General features: G+C 34.3%; 1 protein-coding gene across 5 annotated transcripts in view; it reads left to right on the forward strand.

Annotated features, from left to right (window-relative positions):
- The first annotated feature begins 618 nt into the window (after positions 1-618).
- Positions 619-20,226, forward strand: part of LOC106478240 (inositol-trisphosphate 3-kinase A-like) — a 63,156-nt gene continuing 43,548 nt past the window's right edge. For 2 of the 5 annotated variants that reach the window (XR_002609857.1, XM_022381791.1), the window contains exons 1-2: positions 619-883; positions 8,246-9,150. Coding sequence is in view for 4 of the 5 variants with exons in the window: in XM_022381791.1 (XP_022237499.1) it covers positions 874-883; positions 8,246-9,150 (915 nt within the window). In the remaining variant the exon portion in view is untranslated. Of the gene's footprint in view, positions 884-5,223; positions 5,242-5,641; positions 5,783-8,245; positions 9,151-20,226 lie in introns of those variants that run through there. The other 3 variants (XM_013938767.2, XM_022381793.1, XM_022381792.1) reach the window with 3 other exon arrangements.

The raw sequence follows: 20,226 nt of genomic DNA on the forward strand, positions 1-20,226 counted from the left end.
GAACGTGGAGTAAAAAACTGTTTATGCGATTTGCATTAAAATATATCAGATATTTCTGATTAATGACCTAGAATATGTATCGATACCTCAAAGAAAATATAAATGAATTGACTATGTAATTTAAAATATCCAAAGGTACACAATAGGCTATCTGTGCTATGACCACTACAGAAATAGAATTTTATAATCATATAAATGAAGTTATTAGCTTTCAAACTTACTGCTGAGCCAACGGAAGACTTGAAAAGTGACAATTATCTGAAATTTAAAGCTTATTCAACCAGAAAATAATCTGCGCTGTTCCTTTAAAAGATTACTGTAAAAATATAATTTTGCTATGGAATTAAAATGGAAACGCGTTTAAAACTATAGTTTTGAAGACATTTTTGTTTGCAGATTCTACGTAGATGAATTTACAAATTTAAAACAATACTCTCAGTGATAATTTATTCAGTTATTAAGTAAAAAAAGGTATATTACATTACTTGCACGGAGGTTACAATTGGCAAACAATTGTTTATCCAGTTGACGACAGATGGCAGAACCATCATCTGTAGTACATGTACATAAATAAAGTAGTAGTGTTGATGACAATATCATCTGTGTCAGTGACATGCATGGGGTTTATACATATAATATATAGATGGATGATGCGGTGAACGAATGAATTGTTAGGAAGATACTTTTTTTCTAAAGTTTTGTATCATATTACAAACACAGTTAAGGTATTTTTCTATATCATAATTACGAACGGCATGTTTTTGTTTTCTCGCTAAATCCTTTAAAATGAGATTTAATGAAATGATGACCTAAACCTCTTCGGAATATTAGCTTAAGCAATGGGCCAGTAGGCTACGACAAGCAGTAGTCTATATGACTATGAGTAAGTATCAATATCATGTTAACTTAATGACATTGTATCCCACACGTTTGTAACGCAGTTTGCGACATTTATACAATGTAAACTGCACAGAAAAGTTTCTTAACGTATCATTACGTGTTTTATATGTGTTAGTTTTGCTATGTTACGTTTAGAAATAGGTTATTGATAAAAGACTTAATTGGGTATAATGTTCTGATACTAATAGTAATAACAGAGCAGCCAGCAGGTCTAGTTTAATAATACACATTTCCAACCTTTGTTGATTTTGTTAATGAAAACATTCATAACAATATTTTATTTTTTAGCATTAATAACATAGTGAAAATTAAGTTTGAAATAAATCTGAGGTTTTAAAAAATTGTAACTGAACTGTTTTATGAAAATGATCAAATATGCTGTATAAATAGTTATGATCTACATAAATCCTTACCTTTAAAGTTTGATTTCTGATAACATGGTGTTCAGAAGTAAATAAATCTCCACCATAGCTTTTTACATTACCAATATAATATTGTTCATATACTTTGACTTGTTTTCTGAAAATTGTATATTTGTAATTATTTAATCAATAAAGCTATATATAAAATTTTAACATGGATGTTCATTAACCTTAAAACGTTTCTTAATCTGTAAGAAACAAAACAAAAGTACTTGAAGTATGAAACAAGTAATCTTAGGAATGTACAGGCAAAATAAATTCAGTGAAAACTGTTAAGTGATCTCAGCTTTAGAGATATTTTGCCTCTTCTGATTGAAATTGATAAAATTTTAGGTTAAAGCTGTAAATTTCAAAAATGGAAGGTTTGAAGGAAATCTTAAGAAAATATTTCTACTGATATTCATGATTTATATATATATGTTTTAATTTTCTGTAAGATTAGCACATTTACAATTTAAAAACAAAGAAACTTAACTAGATAATTGCATCAACTGCACTATAGCTTTATCAAAACATTTTGACATTTTAATTTTTCTCTGGTGTTATGAATAATTTTGGGTATAAGTCTATGAACACTAAAATTTTATAACAAATGTGCTATGGACCAAAAGTAACCTTTAGAATTATGGGTATTGAGACTGAACAAAATTTCATTAATTCTACAATGTGAGAACATTGTGTTCAGCATGATTTAATATCAGAATGTGTATATCTTACTATTTAAATGATTAATATATATTTTAGTTCTGTATTATAGTTTTTATACACTTATTTGTGACATTGGATGACAACCAAATCTTGATGAAGATTCTTATATCAGACTATGTAATTATCATTTCAGTGATTGTATGAATCTCACCTTGAATACTTAAACAAAATAAGAGACTGTTATAAGTTATATTGCAGTGCTTATCAGTGAAAAAGACTTCCACATCTACACCTCTAAAAACACAGCAGCAATATAAAACAATGACCTAGATCCAGTGTGTGCACGTACTATGAAAGTATAAAGCATTCAGGAATGATACAACATGTAACTATCTAGCAGGACATAACTGGAGTGTGAATATGAATGTCTTGCTCTTCTTTTTTGAGTGCATATTCTGTTTTTATCTATTTACCTATTTTTATAACTATTTTTGAAACTTCCTGTAAATATAATATTGCATGCAGGATATTTATCAGTACAAGAAGGTTTGACAGTTTTTTTCCTACAATTAATGATATTGAGATTCTGTCATTAAATGCGATAATATGTCAAATTTTCAGAGTAGGCTTCCTTTTTGGTTTACACTTTAAATGTGTTTCTATTATCATATTCTTTGTGTTTGGATTAAACTATCTAAAGCATCTTTTGTGTACATGTGTGTGCCTGTATGGTATATATGAAACAATTTATTATGCTTATGTTAAATTCTATACTGGTTTTAAGAAAAAAAACATTATAGCTGTTTAAAAGTTCCTACCACCTTAATGGTATTTTTTAATATATTTTACTGAAGATTAAAACTTCAAGATAAGTATTATCTTTTTGTCATTTCTATCAAAACATGCTCATACATAAATGAAAAAAAAAAAGATTTACCTATTAAAGAAATACCGAAGATGAAATGTTAGTTGTGGTTGTTTTAGTGAACATATTAAAAGCCATTGCAGGATCCTTTTTTTTTTTAGAATATAGAGACAAACTTCAGTCTTGGCTATGAATGTCTTATTTAAAGTAAGCTTTAGCTTAAATTATTTTGATACTCATAGTTTCTATAAAAGTTAAATCTACATTTAAATTAATCTTTCATTATTTGTGTGAATTAGCAAAATTGTATCTTGTAGGGGCCTAACGTTTTTTTTTGTTATTTCACGTGCTTAAAATTTAGGTTACAAATATACAATATTATTATTTGTTTTAATAATACATTTCTAGTAACAGTTATGCTTTCATCTCTTCATATTGCTGCTTTATTCTACATGCAAAGAATACAGTTAAGTAACACCACAGAAATCAGTTTGTCTTGAGATACTGGAAAATTTGAGTTATGAACTATAACTTTTCAGTTGCCTCAGCTGTTTTTTTTATAAAAAGTAGGCAAAATGAGAAATGCCATCCATATGTAGTTTGTAGTTTTGTAATTTGGGTGCCAAACTTATAATTTATTAATAAACATTTATTCAGCTGTTTGTGGTTTCTTGTATACCACTTGACACTTCAAACTGGGTTGTGACAAAAATTAAATGATCACATGTACTTGGTAAAAAGAGTTGCAACCACCAGTCCACCACTTCCACTGCGAGTTAGAGAATCTTATAAAGAAGACTGTACATTTGAACATATCCTTTTTAAGGTTATAGAACTTTTAAATTTTACTATTGTAGATTAATTACAATAAAAGAAGAATCTCTAAAAAGATGTGTACTTGTGTTTGCAATTTTTTTAAGTTTCTACATTTTAAAGGTTTTAATAAAAAAAACATTTTTTATACTGCTGTTTTTTGTCCTGGTAATAACTTGGATCAAATGACTTGCATTAACGCCTCACTTTTAAAATTAAACTTGCTATGGAAGCATTAAGCTATAAAAAAATTATCTTAATACCTATTGACAGATGTAATATAAACGAGTACATCCCCCTAACATTTCAGCGATGTGAACCATCCCCACATATTGCAGGAGCACTAAAACTTCCCGATAATTTCTCATATAAACATTAGTCATTATAGTTGTCTTGTAATTTCATATTTTAGGTAGCATAACTATCATTCCCCAGCTAGAGAAATTCGCTTCTCCTCTCAAAACTACTGATTCTATCTTCGGTTTGTATTAATGTTACCAGCACCATTTTAACAGCGTTTGAGGAGCTATCATTACTTTATACTGTTAATGTTTTCTACCTTACGTGATAAAATAAGGTCAGTTTTTAATATATAGCACAACTGTTACAGTAAGGAAAATTTACGAAATACATTCAGGTGAAGGCACAGGCGGTAAGTAGGTGACCAGTCAACCCACCATGACTTGACCCCACCCCTAATATTATTACGTTATTTGCCTGAAGAGTGCCGCTGTAGGGCCCTAACTAGTAAAGTTTTATGTGCAATAATCTAGCGGTTGTGAGTACATCGATATTTCTGTGTATGTGAATTGAAAACAGAGAAAAATAACGCAGTAGAACACAAACAGCTTTATCGTACAATGAGAATTTTTTAAGCATTTAATTACTTGCAGATATGTGTACTATATGTGGTATGACATATGCATAAAGAAACGCCTCTTTACACTAATCCTCAAACGTAAGTCATTATTTTTGTTATTTCTAATATTTATTTCTAAACATTCAGAAAATGAAAGAAAAAATGAAATGAAATATACATTTAACCAGTTCTTTTTTTCTAGAAAATTTTGTTGTTTAGCTATGTCGGATTTTTTTCCTTACCATTCTTTTTGCTAGTATTTTTTATGTACGTTGGTTATAATTATAGATAATTTTTTGAATTTAATCTAGATGTCTCTCCAATAAGTTATTGATCGAAAGTCAGCTTAAGTTATTAAATTTATTTGTTTTATCGACATTTAGCTATTTGACTGATATCATAGGACCACAACACGTTGTTTGGCACGTGTTGAACATAGTTTTTATAGAAAAAGTTGTTTTCCCTCTTCCACTACCTCGGATGGTGAATCGGAAAAAATCTGTCTTCCCATCACTTTAAATCCATTTGATGGACACACGAGTAGAAAACAATTAGTCAAGTCGTTGTCTGGTCAGGAATACTATAATAATAAGTGTTTCTTTCGTAACCCTATAAGGATTCATCTTAGGCATTATCAGGCGTTAGATTGTAACGAATAGAGAGAAACCTATACATTGTCAGGCCTCAGACGGTAAAGAATAGAAAGTACCCTGTGCATTGTTAAGCCTCAGATTGTAAGTAATAGAGAACCCTATATATTTGGACTTTGATACTTTTAGTTATATTGAGTATTCAATTAGTTAGTACAGTCGTAGTTGTTGATGATTCAAAGCCTGTAATGAATTTTAACAAATATTACACCATACCATTAGGTTATGGAAGGTGTAAGACGTGAGCAATTGAACCATTTAATGTTCATGGGTATCGAAACGACCTCAGCGACCGGCAGATGGTTACGATATAATCTTAGAAGTTAGAGGCTCGTGGATCTGCGGCTACGTAAATCGTATATCCTGTTGTTTACTTTTACGAGTGTGTAGTTTGAAACAACTCCGGAAGTTACGCCCATAATGATATAGTAACGTGGGAGTATCACATGCAACATTTTTATAGCTCACTTTTTATAATTACTTTTGTAATACAAGCTATAATATAACGAGAAGTATCCACTTTAAAGCTCGTGTCAATATAATATACTGTATAGTTTTTACAGGGTGAAAACATAGTTACATGCAGGCACCACCTTACAGTTTGTATACTAAGAGTTGAATCAGCGTAAGTTGCTGTTGTTATAGGCACGGTGATGTAGAAGAATCCGTGAGCATGTTTATAAAATATGATAATTTAGTTGAAAATAACATGTATGTTGTGTGATGTTACCCTAATAATATGGTAAGTGGTAATGATTCGGTTGCTTTGACAACATTGAAGTCACATCATGTAAAATGTATTGTTTCCTTACGCACTACGTAAGTAGATTTCAAAACACTCAGAAACTCGAGTGATGCCGAAAAGTGGACTATCCTTTGCCTGGACGTGATGATTATGGCGCTTGACTCACAGTCTGCGTGTCGCGGGATCGAAACATTTCGCTCAACATTCTCGCCTTCTCAGTCATGGTGGTATTATAATGTTACGGTCAACTGCACTGTTCGTTAGTAAAGATTAACCCAAGAGCTAGCGGAAGATGTTGACTAGCTGCCTTTCTTCTGGTTTATCACTTTAAAATGAGGGATAGCTAGTGCTGGTTGTCTTCGAGTAGTTTTGCGTGAGATTCAATAAATAAATAAATAAACATCTCCTGAAGAATAATAGTTAACTATCCCAAAGCACCTTTTTTACCATTCTTTATGAAACTCCTTCATCGTGGCTCGTCGTTATAAAATGTGGGGTGGGTGCGGTTTGACTCTTTAGTAAAGATCTGATTTTGAAGCTATCGAGTCGGGTTCGAATCTATGCTATGCCACAAAATATTTCCCTAGTTTTAAACTGTAGGCGCATTATAAGACTGTTAAACAATCCCTAAGGTGGTAGGGTGCTGCTGACTGGCTACCTTCTCTCTAGCCAAGTAGTTCAAAATTAAGAACGGCAGCAAATAGCTTTAGCAAATGTAGCTATTCATTACTGTGGCATTAATTTTGGTTTCATAGATCTATGTTAAAACAGCTCATGAAAAAAATATATATAGCCATCAGAAACTGCGTGCTGCTCGCTGATTGCTTAATTCATGGATAATTAATTGTAGCGTAAGAAATGTATGGAATTTAAATGTTATAAAAGTTCTTTCCTTTTATTTGTGTTTAAAAATACAGCGTAGTGATACACACGTACGGAAAGATTTCTTTTACGACTTTCTAGGTTATTTTGGTTTTTACAGTCCTTTAGAAACTGTTGAAAAATTATATGACCGTGACAAAACACAATCGTTATAAAATGTTGAAATTGTACATAGAACAATGTGACTGATAAAATATGTTAATACGGTGTTTGATGCTGTATAATAGTATACACCAGTGATTCTCAAACTGTGGTATGTGGAACTAATGTCAGTGGCACCATAAAAATTATGAAATTAGTAATATGCTCACCTTGAGCTTCCCTCATACATAGATTACACACACATTTAGACCAGCCCTCGCTAGTGTTGTTTTCCCTTCGATTTGACAAAAATCGTACCACAAGTTCATCACTTATACCAAAAAAAAAAACAAAAAAAAATCATCTTTTTCGTTAATGAGTAAATGTTTAAAAAATGTTAATTTTTGCTACTAGGTTTATTAATTTGTTTAGAATTGGGCCTGGATTTGTACTTCAAAACAACTAGGGTCACACGAGCCTGAATACTATACCATTTTGAATTTTGCTTAGATGTTAAAGAAGATTACAGCGCTTTAAGTTAAAAAGGGTAGAAAGTAGACTATACATGTATAGTTATGCGTATACAGCACCATTCGTGATACAATACTTCCATTTTCGTACTAACAATCTTAGAGCTTAAAGAGAGAGAGAAATAATTGAGGTTTTTCTGTTACAAAAATGTAAAAACTGTTTCAGGCTAAACTGTAATATGGTATAGGAAACTTTAATTTATCAACTTCACTTGATATGAGCAGTGAATGAGAAAGGTGTGACTATTAAAAGCTTTACACTTTGCAGACATTTGTGTGTGTGTTTACATTTACTCTTCGAAAGTATCGTGTGATAAGATTATCCCCCCAAATTTTTATCTTGAATCTTACAGTTGTTAATGACTGGCTGAAAGTTTATTTTTAATTTCGTCTTAAAATCATACATTTCGTGTGTAAGGAGAATAGAAATTCAAACATTTGTTTAAGCTAATAATAAATAATTATTTAATGAATATTTCCAATGATATATATAATGAAGAAAGTTTTGATTAGATTATGTTTTAACTTAAATGTGTGAAACAATAGTGTGAACGTTCACATGTGAATATTGATGTTCTGATCAGATTGTGATGTTAAACAAACATGGTGGAATGGCCTCTACTGCTATGAGCTTATCACAGTAAAACTTCAGCAAATTAATCCGCCTATAAATATGTTAATATGAAGTCTCCTAGTGGGTCAGTGGTAAATGTATGGACTTGCAACGTTAAAATCCGGGTTTCGATTCTCCACGGTGGACAAAGCGCCAAATGCCTATTGTGTAGCTTTGCACTAAAACATAAAACTAAGAGTTAATACGAAATAAACATGATCATGTATTATTTATTAGGTAGACCTTCATCAATGGAAGAAAACACAGAGTCGAGATTGCAAATTCAAAAGTTAAGCCACCACTCGTTGTCTCGTCGTTTTTCATCGTGGGGACGTTCCTCATCCACCGAATGCTTACCTGGGGAATCAAAACCCCAGAAGCAGTCAGTGAAAACACCAAATGATCAAGACTGGGAAGATCGTGGTTGCTTTTTACCACAAGCTTGCGAAACACCGAAACATGTTATTGAAATGAAAAGAGGCTCGGATCTTGAAGATGTGACCACGATGTTTAGCAGATCTTTTGAAATAGCTGAACATTACCACCAGAGGTGTAGCGTTGACAGTGGACATGCCAGTTTGGACAGTGAGATGTCTCCCGATGCTCTTAGAAACATCACTTATGCACTTGATGAAAACGGGGCTTCGGAACAGTTAAGACATTGTATGCAACTGTATTCTTCCTCCAAGAGCTTTTCCCCAGGTATGACATCCCGCACTCACAGGTCTTGTAGTGCTGACTCAGCCATCGTACAGGGCAACGTAGATGTTACGTGTTTGACTCCATCTTTTGAAACCCAGATTACATCGGAGGACGAGGAACAGAATCAGGAGACAATACACAGAAAACGATCGCTGACTATTATTCAGTCTGTTTCTTGCCCAGTGCTTGCAATGCCTTCGGTCGTAATAAGTGACCACAGTAATTTCACTGACCAAAATATTCAAATGGGTGAGTTCATGAAACCTTCTCAGGATTATCTTCAGGTCACGCTGGATGACATTGCTGGACATATACCTTTGAGTCGACGGTTGTCAACTTCTAGCTCGTGTTCATTTATGTCTAGTCTTTCTTCCGTGTCATGGGACGATGATGCTTGTCAAAGTGACGTCAGTGAATCTTCGGTAGCCAGTAACTCCAAGGTAAGAAGTGTTGATATTAATATAAAGAAAAATGTAAATCTTGTTTTCCTTTCCTTTTGGATTGAATTCTCAAAATACGTAACAAATACGTTAGGGTAGAAAAATACTGATGGATTTCTACAATATCACGTTGGTTATTAAAAACAACAACAACAGTATTTATGCTTTTAAGTTTGGTTCTTGAAATTGTACTTTGATTTATACTTTGGTATTTCAAGTTAGGGTTAACCCTTTATTGTTCTGTTAAGAAATGACCACTGACGGTGTTACAGCGCCAAAGAGTTTTCGAAATTTGTATATCTCTAGATTTAAGTTTCTCTCTAGATCACTTTATGTACTAATATGTTAAGAGTACAAGGAAAAGTTGGACTGTTCTTTTAAATGGAAGATAAAAATTTCGTCAACATACCGTTTGTAAACATTTGGGTTGAATTTTGGACGTGCTTGTGAAAACCATTCATTTCCAATTAGTTATAATTTAAGAATGTTCTATACTTCCAGGACAAATCAACAGTTTTAATTCTTCTTGGTTTCAAATATGGTTAGTTTCTGTGTGAAAACAAATAAGTACAGGACACCTAAAATAACGTCGTAAAATACCAATAAAGAATTTATTTTTAAGTTCCTTGTTCAAGTACTAAAAAAATGAATCATTACGATCTTCATGTGTGTGTAGTTATATGATTTACAGAGTTAAAACAATAATCAATGTAATGGCGTTACTTTCTAGGTATTCTTAGTTATTAAAAAAATTAGTCATTACGATCTTCATGTGTGTGTAGTTATATGATTTAAGAGTTAAAACAGTACTCAATGTAATGGCGTTACTTTCTAGGTATTCTTGGTTAATGCACAAGGTTTTTGTCTTTTGAACTGAGTTTAGATAGATGAACTTCGAACATTCTCTGATGTGTTTACGATAAGGTTGCAGCGATCAGATATCGCATGTTGTCCTGATATGGCGCCTACACGATTGCATACCTAATTACTAATTATTTCCTTTTTACTAGATGGTGATCACTAATTAGTTTATATCCTATGTTTCGGTTGTTTATATACCGCCGTCTTCTAGGGTGACAAGAATCTGGATTCGATCCTGGGTTCCCTGAGTGAGACCACGAAAGAGTGGATAGGATAAGGCCTTTCTAACAAGGCTGGTAACCATGTCAATGCATTATTATGTGTTTCAAGAAACTTAGTACACACACACACACACATATATATATACTTCACAAATTTGGTTTATATTAGCATTGACTGAACTTACATAACAAATTAAGAGCATATTTCAATTTTCTGCACACCTTTTTAAACCCGTGCACTAGTATAGGATTAAAACGTGTTGTTCGTTTCAATCTGTATTTTTGCGAGGGCCTTATAAAGTTTCCGTCAGACATTCTGCTTATATTTAACATGTGCTGGCTGGAGTGTGACAGTTGTTTATGTAGAGTTAACGCCTTTATAAGAAAGTTTCCATCAGATAGTTTGCTTGTATTATCTACTTTACTATGTGCTGGCAGAAGTGTAAAAACACGTGTAAGCAAAATGTCTGACGGAAACTTCGTTAAAGGCCTTAACTCTAATATTTAGTATGCCATACGATAACTGAAGTGTAAAAGTTGTCCGTGCAAAGTTAATACGAGCGTATTGAATACACACCTTCATGTGCGTTTTTCCTAATCTGTGGTGAGAATAAAAGGGCGTATTATGTTTTTCGTTATTTTTTAGCGTTATCATGGTTGTGCAAGCACACTAATAAGTGTAGCAATCGCCCAGGACAATTTCAAGTGGCGGGAAATTGGAGATCGGCTACTTATCTTACCTCTTTATGCACTTGTTTTGCGACTATTCCGTTATTAGGGATAAAGAAAGCCAGCCTCTATACCACGTCATTACCTCCGCACTCGAAACTACTTATCCTTTTATTTTGTTATTGTACTCTGTATTTCTGGAGTGTTTAGGGCTATTATCCCCCTCCTTCCTTTGTGTATAGTTTCTTTTATATTATTATTGTTAGTTTGTGAGGGCTTCATCTAAATACCTGACGTCACGCGACATATACCTGGGTCAGGTGCAATGGATTGGATCACGTAGATGAGATGAGTTTCAATAGTTTATGTCGTTAAATTTTGTGTTAAAAAAGGAAAGTTTGTTTGTTTTGGATTTCGCGCAAAGCTATCCGCTCTAGCCGTCCCTAATTTAGCAGTGTAAGACTAGAGGGAAGGCAGCTAGGCATCACCACCCACCGCCAACTCTTGGGCTACTCTTTTACCAACAAATAGTGGGATTGACCGTAACGTTATAACGCTCCCACGGCTGAAAGGGCGAGCATGTTTGGTGAGACGGGGATTCGAACCCGCGACCCATAGATTGCGAGTCGAGCGCCCTAACCACCTGGCCATGCCGAGCCTAAAAGGAAAGTGGACAAATATTAGGCTAACTAGAAAAACGGTAAACCTTTTCAGAAGTGCTTTGTGATAAACTTAAAGACATATATATTGTAACAAACCAAGATTTGGATACAGTTCTTATAGTTTTATTACGATAATTTCATTGGATTATAAAGTTTATATTTCTGCACAAATAACTTCAGAGCTGTGATTTATATTGCCATGCAGGTTTGGCATTTTAATATCCAGGGAACTTTCGTTTCTTTCCATTGTTGTTACTGTTATCTTAATGGGTGACTGGTTACACAATCATGTCATTCCTATAACACGAACAGAATATGAGTCCAGATTGTGAACCATATTTCACATGAAAATTAAACCATTAGTGTGTATGAGAATAAAAATAACGTATTACAATATTTCGCTTTTATAAAGGATCATATCTACAAGCATGTAGGGAAATGAACGATAACTTGAGCAGCTTACAAAACCCATTTTTATTAGTCAGCAGCTGTTAAAAACTGAAGGTGCTCATGAAATAAGAAACCACGTGATTTCCGAAACAGAAGTATAACAGAACTAGATTTTTAAAAACAAAGTTTTGTAAAATTTGATTGTATCGTAGGTATGATGCGAGAAAGAAGATTGGACTTTGTTTTGACTGTGCGCGGAGCGAGGCGAAGTGACCAACTGGGTGAGAGAGAGAGAGGCGTTTGACTCCGCCCCTTTTATGCTCAGTCGAGAGACTTCTCGAACGTTCTAGCAAACTGAGTACGTGAGGGTTTCGTGATTCCCGGGCGAAGCAGTTGAGCGTGGGAATGAAACAAAAGTGATGCAATTTGCTACAATTATATCGAGAACAAATAGCATATGTGAACAATATATCTGAAATTTTACACCAATACAGTATAGCCAATTTTCGTAGTTATCAAAAATGTATGCCTTTTACCCATTTAACTGTCCAAATAAACTTAATTTCACAGCATAAATGTATTGTACTGAGTAGATTGCATGTTATTTCAGATAGTGCTGATAAAATATTGAGATGTTACAATAACTCAAAATCTAGAGGTGATGGACAAATTGTGATCCATTTTTGTAATCAGCACAATCAAATTAGTCTGAATCACTTGAGTTTTCTCCAGTAAAAATTTTGTTGTTGTTAAGTGCTAGCAGATTGTGAGTCGAGCCATGTTAGGCCTGCAAAAGATACGGATCTGAAACTTTACGGCTTTTCAGGTTCTCGATATATATTTCTTTGTGTGAATGATAACATGATTTACAGCGTCATATAACGTGATATTTAAACGTAATTAAAACAATGTAAGTTTGACAGCAATCGTATATTTCATTGTAATAATTTGAACGTGAACTTTATCTCAAAATTGTACAATTATAACAAAGTTTCTTCATGAACAACATTTGCAGTTTGCTTTCCACCTACCAACAAACAAAGATTTTGGGCTGATCCCACCTTTGAACACCCTACATCTCATTGACCATGAGAAAAGCATGGTTGTTTGAGAAACAGTCCAGCAACTTTCATTCTTTGACCTTGAATCACTTTAGAATATTGTACATTGTCTAAAGCGTCAACCTGCCAAGATTGTTTGAGATTGACTTAATAAGCTGGGAGAAATTAACCAACAGACTTTACAAAATAGAAATAGGGTTAAGTTCGCTTTGACCCCCTAGGAAATTCCCCATAATTCATAGTGTTTACATACAAATTTTGGTTGAGATTGCCCCAATAGGCTCGGGGGAGTTAGGGTGCAAACGATCACACATTTTGTCTTTATATTTATAGATAAGTGTTAAGGATTTATTCGTAAGTGTTAGATAATATGTACACAGACACATCCTTTTATGTACAGTTAATACCAACCTAAGAAACTGCGAATTAGCTGAATATTGTGCAGTGGTTGGAATGCCAAACTAAGAATCTGCGTGTCCAGCGTTCGCGTCACGCTACCACAAAAAAAAAGCTTTCTAGTGCTGTGCATGCGTTATAAGGGTGACTCTCAAAACCCACTATTTGGTCAAACAGTGGTATTCATGAGTTGTAGTGGACGCTTTTGACTATTTATCTTTCCTCTAGCCTATCATTGAAAAATGGGGACGGCAAGCGCAAATAGCCCTTTATATTAGCTTTGCGCGAGAATATGAACAAAGAAAGCAATGGCGGATGAACTTGTTAGAAAAAATGAAGAATCACCAGTGTTTATTTTATATATATCTGGAACGCGGTGTTATTTAACAAGTGCCATAAGATTAGTTGAAATGAAAGTTTCAGTCGTTATATGCTTCGTTTCCTTTGCAACATATAATTTTTTACATTATTATTATTTTTTGTATTTAAAATGAATGTGTTTACTCAAGCTAAAGTGTAACCATTACTGGGAAATTTCCTTTTTAATTCGCAGTCTTATTATTCGGATTTGATATATAATTGATATATACGACGAAAAGTAATTGTATATCGGTGGCTCAGAAGTAAGCTTCAGAGCTTATAAATGTAAAATTTGTGTTTGGATCCCTGGGGTGCGCACAGCACAGATAGTCCATTGTGCAGCTTTGTACTTAAAAAAATCAAGCAGTATTTACCACCCGACTTTGTATGTAGTGGAGCCGAATGTTGCCTAGTAATTAGCACAACTAGACCGTGCGTCCTCGGTAACGAGCCGAGCTGCGAACCATGAGTCCGACTCATGGTTCGCGGCTCGGCTCGTTATCGAAAACAAAAGCTCCGTCCTTTGTATCCAAGCTTGCGTTATAAAAGTGACAGTCAAACTGCACTATTTGATCAGACAAAAGTAGCCAAAGAGTTAGAGTTGGATGATGTTGACTATCTTGCCCTCCCGTTAGTCTTCCAGCTCAAAATTTAGGAATGCAAAATTTTGAAACAAACCCTGGAAACAAAAGCTTTAGATAGACATTTGTATCCATTAGATAGATTTAAGTGTGGTTATTATGATGTAAATTAAATTGAAATAGCAAAAATAACATAAAAATACGGTCGTTTTCATTTGAAATCTCAATATTGAAAGTTTATTTTAACCTTCAAAATAGTGTTTTTTTTTTACCCATACGTCTTGAAGAAAAGAACATCGCATAAAAACTAAGCCATCACATTGTCAAAGCTGGCAGTAAATTGTGCAGTTTTATGACAAAATAATTATTTAAAGATGAGTGAGAACGGAAACAAGCCCTATTCTGATGTTTGGAGGGGAAGACCTATACAAGTAACAATCTTGCCACGTCAATTCAAAGTTCGTGTTTTATATTCCAGTCTGTGCATTTCTCTCAGTCTATGCCGCTGTCAACTTCAAGCCATTGGTGACTGTATTGCAAGTTGGCAATTCATTTGCGAGCGGGTTCGAATCCCCGTCACACCAAACATGCTCGCCCTTTCAGTCGTGGGGGCGTTATAAGGTGACGGTCAATCCCACTATTCGTTGGTAAAAGAGTAGCCCAAGAGTTGGCGGTGGGTGGTGATGACTAGCTGCCTTCCCTCTAGTCTTACACTGCTAAATTAGGGACGGCTAGCGCAGATAGCCCTCGTGTAGCCTTGCGCGAAATTCAAAAAACAAACAAACATTTGCGAGCCAGATAGAGACTTATTTAGAATCTTAAATTCTATAATTCTGTTCAAAAGCTGGACCATATAATATCTGCCCACCGTTCGTTTAGAGTTAAGTAATAAATAGTGCGGGTATTATACGAGTTATACTTTGCCTCTCTGAAATTAGTGATTTTTTTTCATTTTATCACTAAGCATGGTAGTGTTTACTATGTTGGAATGGGCCGGGAAAAAATGGCCGATGCATATTATGTATTGCTCATCATAGTCTCAAATCTCTCTAATAACAGTCTAAGTGACTTTTATAAACACCTAACTTAGGTTTTCGAGGTTTTGAAAAGCTATTAAGACCTTCAGTTTAACCAAAAAACATCGTTAAAGTAGAGAACCGGCAAGTAACGTAACAGCCAAATGTCCTGCTGATTTTACTGATTCTGGCGTCAGAAGGGCTAGCTCAGCAACGCTTGAAGTTGTTGTGATGATTTACACAACAAAATGTTACATTTTAGCATGGGGAGTGCAGAAGCAGTATAGCGTTTCACTAATTTCAACACATGTCTATCAAGACAACTCATCACGCCAGGCTAAAACTGCTGCCTTCCTAGCGATTGCCATTCATTATAAAACTAGCGTATAGCCGTCAAAAATGACTGAGCAAGTACTACCCCCTAACCTCGCATTTCATAGCTAACTGAAATAAATAAAGTTTGCGAAATCAAGCTTGACCAACAAACAGACAGGAAAGTGCAGTCGAGGCAGTCAGTCGTCGGTAAATTCCTTTGTGAGCCAATCAAAATTAAGATCATTCATGAAATGAATTCTTGGCGTATTCATAGAATAATTATTGGTAAACATCAGTTAGATTAACAACGTCTAATATATATAGAAAAGCCAGTGCGTCTTGGTAACACTACGTTCCAACAATGGCTTTTATGTCATGTTGCTTAACAATGAAAGTATAACCTAATACTGTTAGTCTATGTACTGAAAGTATAAAATAAAATGTATAGACAACAAAACTGGAAAAATATTTGTTGACTAGCTGGAGTACCTGTCCCCTGGACGGAAATTATCTAAATTCGTGATTAATGAAAGGTTGTCTTAGGACATGAAAAGTTGCTCCCTTTTATGTAATTGTATAAAAATAATAATAATAATGAAATTTGTATGCATCTCCCCGTGGACTGAATGAACCTCCATACCAAATTTGATGAACATCCATCTACAAGAGGCGAAGTAGTGGTAAAAATCGCAAAACGCCCATAAAAACAGCAAACTGCAAAGTTGAAAATTTATATGTACCCCCGCATGGACCTAATCAACCTCCATACCTATCCATCCACACACTGCTACATGAACAGACAACAGAAAGTACTGTAATATTTATATAGATTTCTTGATTTAGTCTTCATTTGTTAAAGAGGTTTGTTTTTCTTCAAAACGTTGTTGATATAACAGAGAATAACTTAATTCAGAAACGATTTAAGTTTAAAATTGAATCGATATGTTTACTTTCATGATAAATTCTATGCACTTGGTTCTAGGCTAGGTGATCCCACACTACATCTTTACTTTAAGCTTATTATATCAACACTCACTACACTTATGTATTAAACCGTAATGGGCAGACAGTAATCGAACTATTCTGTCTGGATAAATGCATTTTGACTTTTATGATTCCTCCTGTTTCGAGAAATCAAGAGCGACGTGACGTAACACAAACTGACTTTTATATAGGTTAGATATTCATTGGTATTGTTTTAAAAAAGAGGGGAATAAAAGTTTGAAAAAATAAGGATGATGTAGGGATGGCGATGCCAAAAAAGTACAGAAACAAGGGAGGGATGAATACACAAAACCAGACAAAAATCCCTACATAAGTAGCCACTAGGTCAATGTTACAGCTTATGGAAATTAGCCATTGTAAGACTTTATCACATTATTCAGTTTAAATGCTGTTTGTTTGTTATTAAGCATAAAGCTACACAATGGGCTATTTTGTGCTCTGCCCACTACGGGTATCGAAACCCGGTTTCTAGCATTCTAACTCTCCAGACATACCATTGTGCCACTGGGTGAAGGGCTTAAATACTGTTATTCAAACCTGAATTCATGCAAGTGAAAGTAATTCAACATTTAGTTGCAGATAAAAGTTTTTCTTGGAAATATTTGGTTACTTATGTAGGGATTTTTGTATGGTTTTGTGTATTCGTCGCTACCCTTTTTCTGTACTTTTGTGGCATTGCCATCCCTATATCATCCTCTTTTTTTCATTTTTTCTTATATGTGTATTACTTGTTAACTTACATTTTATGTAAAGGATCCTTCCAGTGCTTGAGGACCGGATGAAACCCGGTCGCTAGTTGGACAGCCTTGATCTAGACGCACCTTATGTTATACTCTTTAAAATACAGACATAAATACAGAGTTAACTTCATAAAGCGTGTTTGAATCATACACGGAGTGAGAAAATGTACATGCGATGTCCATATTTATCTGAACAGTGGCATACCTAGGCCTATGAAAGCCCTGAGGCAAGAATATTTTGTCCCTCCTATAGCTCAACCCTACTAATGTTACATAAGTAAAATAATACACTAAATTATAGCCCAAGTAAAATAAAAACCGCGTTTTCGTTTGTTTCTGTTTATATTAAGACAGGTGGGTGGCCTCAAAGATTGCCGCGCTAACCCTGTTCATAGGTGAGTGTTTCGTATGTATCAGGTTGGCTTGTGGGTTACAAAAGCAGGGCTGTAGAAACTGGTGAGGCCAGTCAGGCCATGGCCTGACTACTTTTTAATGGCATGCGTAACTACAACTTATGTATTGAAACTTGCTTCTTTTAATTCAATACATTACACTGTGTGTATGCAGTATTTGTAGTTCAAATGGCCCAGGATTCAATCTCATAGCATTAAATTTTCTAAAATTTTCCAGACCACTCTAGAAATGGCAATGGCCTGACACTCCACAATTGTTTCCCGCACCAATGAAGAGTGTTAATTTTGTGTATCTTACGAGTCGACCTGCGACTTAGGACCGAGCATCGTCAAACAGCCCTCTGAGAACAAAAAGTATTAATTTTACATACGTTATAAATACATCTTTCACGAGTTGGATTAATCGGAGCTCTGGTCCCTTGGGCAGCTGCCTCACTTATATGTACGCCACTGTACCTTAAAAGCAAATGTTTTTAAACTGAATTATCACCTGGAAGGAAACGAGGAAATATTTACAATCAGAAGGGGGAATTTATTGGCAAATACCATCTAGTATTCAAAATGCCTAACTCGTCATTGCATCCATATATTCCCTCACTAAACACTTCTTTCTGTCTATATGACATAATTAATTTAAACAAAGTAAGATGTTGATCATATTCTTTTAATCATTGTAATTATTGCAAATAATTTCATTAAGTGAATGGGAAACCAGTTCGTTCTCCTGATGAGAAACGTTTTCTCTTCCACTGCATCATATTCTGTATGTGGAAATGTGTAATACCGACTTCTGTAATGTTTTCAGTATTTTATAACGCTATAAGTCGGGTTTAAACACCCGTGGTGGGCATAGTACAGATAGCTCATTGTGTAGCTTTGCGTTTAATAATAAACAATATTTCAATGTTTCTTGCGTAGTAGGCGTCTTTTCTGTTTCCGCTTTTGCCGAATAGGCAAACGTTAAACCTATTAAAATTTTTAAAAGTAATCCTGTTAATGGTCTTTTAGTATAGAAAGGATAACTGGTAACACCTTAACATGGTATGGATTTGTGTTTATAAATACGTCGTTGAAATTATAAACTCTGTAGAAAACTATACAATTAATAAAGAACAGTAAAAGGAATATATTTTATACACGATCAGCCATGTGTAAAATGTCAATATATTGTGTCATTGCACAGTCGTGGTAGTATTTCCGGAAGTAGTATAGGTTTTAGCACATCAACACGTGTAGGCTTAGACTTAGACTTCAGAAAAAGGACCAATGGAAAGTTAACGGTTCTTCATGGAAACTTTGAATATAAAGTATAATCAAAGTACAGATATGAGATTTAAACGTTGTCAGTAATTACCACTAATTCGTCTACTGGTGGAAATTTGCGAAAGCTTTGTAGGTTAAAAAATCGGCACACAAATAGTGCAACGACATGTGAAAGAAACTTAGCATAATAATAATTCTGAAAGTGAAAAAATAGGAGGTGAATAGCTATTACTTTGTAAAAAAGTCTGCAACCGTTAATACGAGTATCTGTGCGCACATCCAGTTATGTATAATATAGCACAGTAATTTATCTATGACGTCAGCTTGTATTCGCGTCCATAGAAGTGTGTATTGTAAAGCATTCAGTTTGTCTATCTTAGCCAATTTAGTGAGGCCTGTCGTAGGTTTTGTACTTGGTTCGTTTCTCTTTGATTTCCCTTCTCGCAAGAAGTGACCTTCAAGTTATGTGAACAGTAAAATTCTGACGTCAGCAATGACGTCAAACTTAATATAGAAACGGGTTTATTATCACATCTTACAGGATTTAGTGGTTGTAATTTTATTCTTAGCATGTGTTATATGTTCGTATATTCGTTAACACAACAAAAGTTGTCTTTATAGGTATGTAGAAGTATAGCGACAGTATGACGCTGTAGCGTTCAAATAGTATGGTAAAACATGCTCGTCCTTGATATGTCTTATGTTATCATCATTAAAAACGATATTTTATAGGTTAGCCACTTTATAGCAGTTGAAGTGATTTACAGTTGCAGACAAAAGTATTTAAGCATTTAAGAAGCAAGAGAAAAAACCATAAAGTAACTTATTTTAACTGTTCTATTGTTATTACATAAAATGAAAATAACATGCCAAAACTAATGTCATACTATGAGTATGATAGGGTACTTGGGCACTCTTACTTTGTCCACCCTTACCTCCCCTTTACAGCGTTTAGGCCTCCTTTTTTTTTGAAACCAATTCATTTTTGGAGGTATTTTTGGCTATTCTTCAACACTTACAAATCAATGTCCCCACACAGCTTCCACTATGTTTATAATTGTGCATTATGAACTTGTCTTTAAATTCTTTTCCTCCAAACATATTGTTCCTTTATTGATGAAAA

Source organism: Limulus polyphemus, unplaced genomic scaffold (assembly GCF_000517525.1).
Source record: "Limulus polyphemus unplaced genomic scaffold, Limulus_polyphemus-2.1.2 Scaffold192, whole genome shotgun sequence".
Taxonomy (NCBI): domain Eukaryota; kingdom Metazoa; phylum Arthropoda; class Merostomata; order Xiphosura; family Limulidae; genus Limulus; species Limulus polyphemus.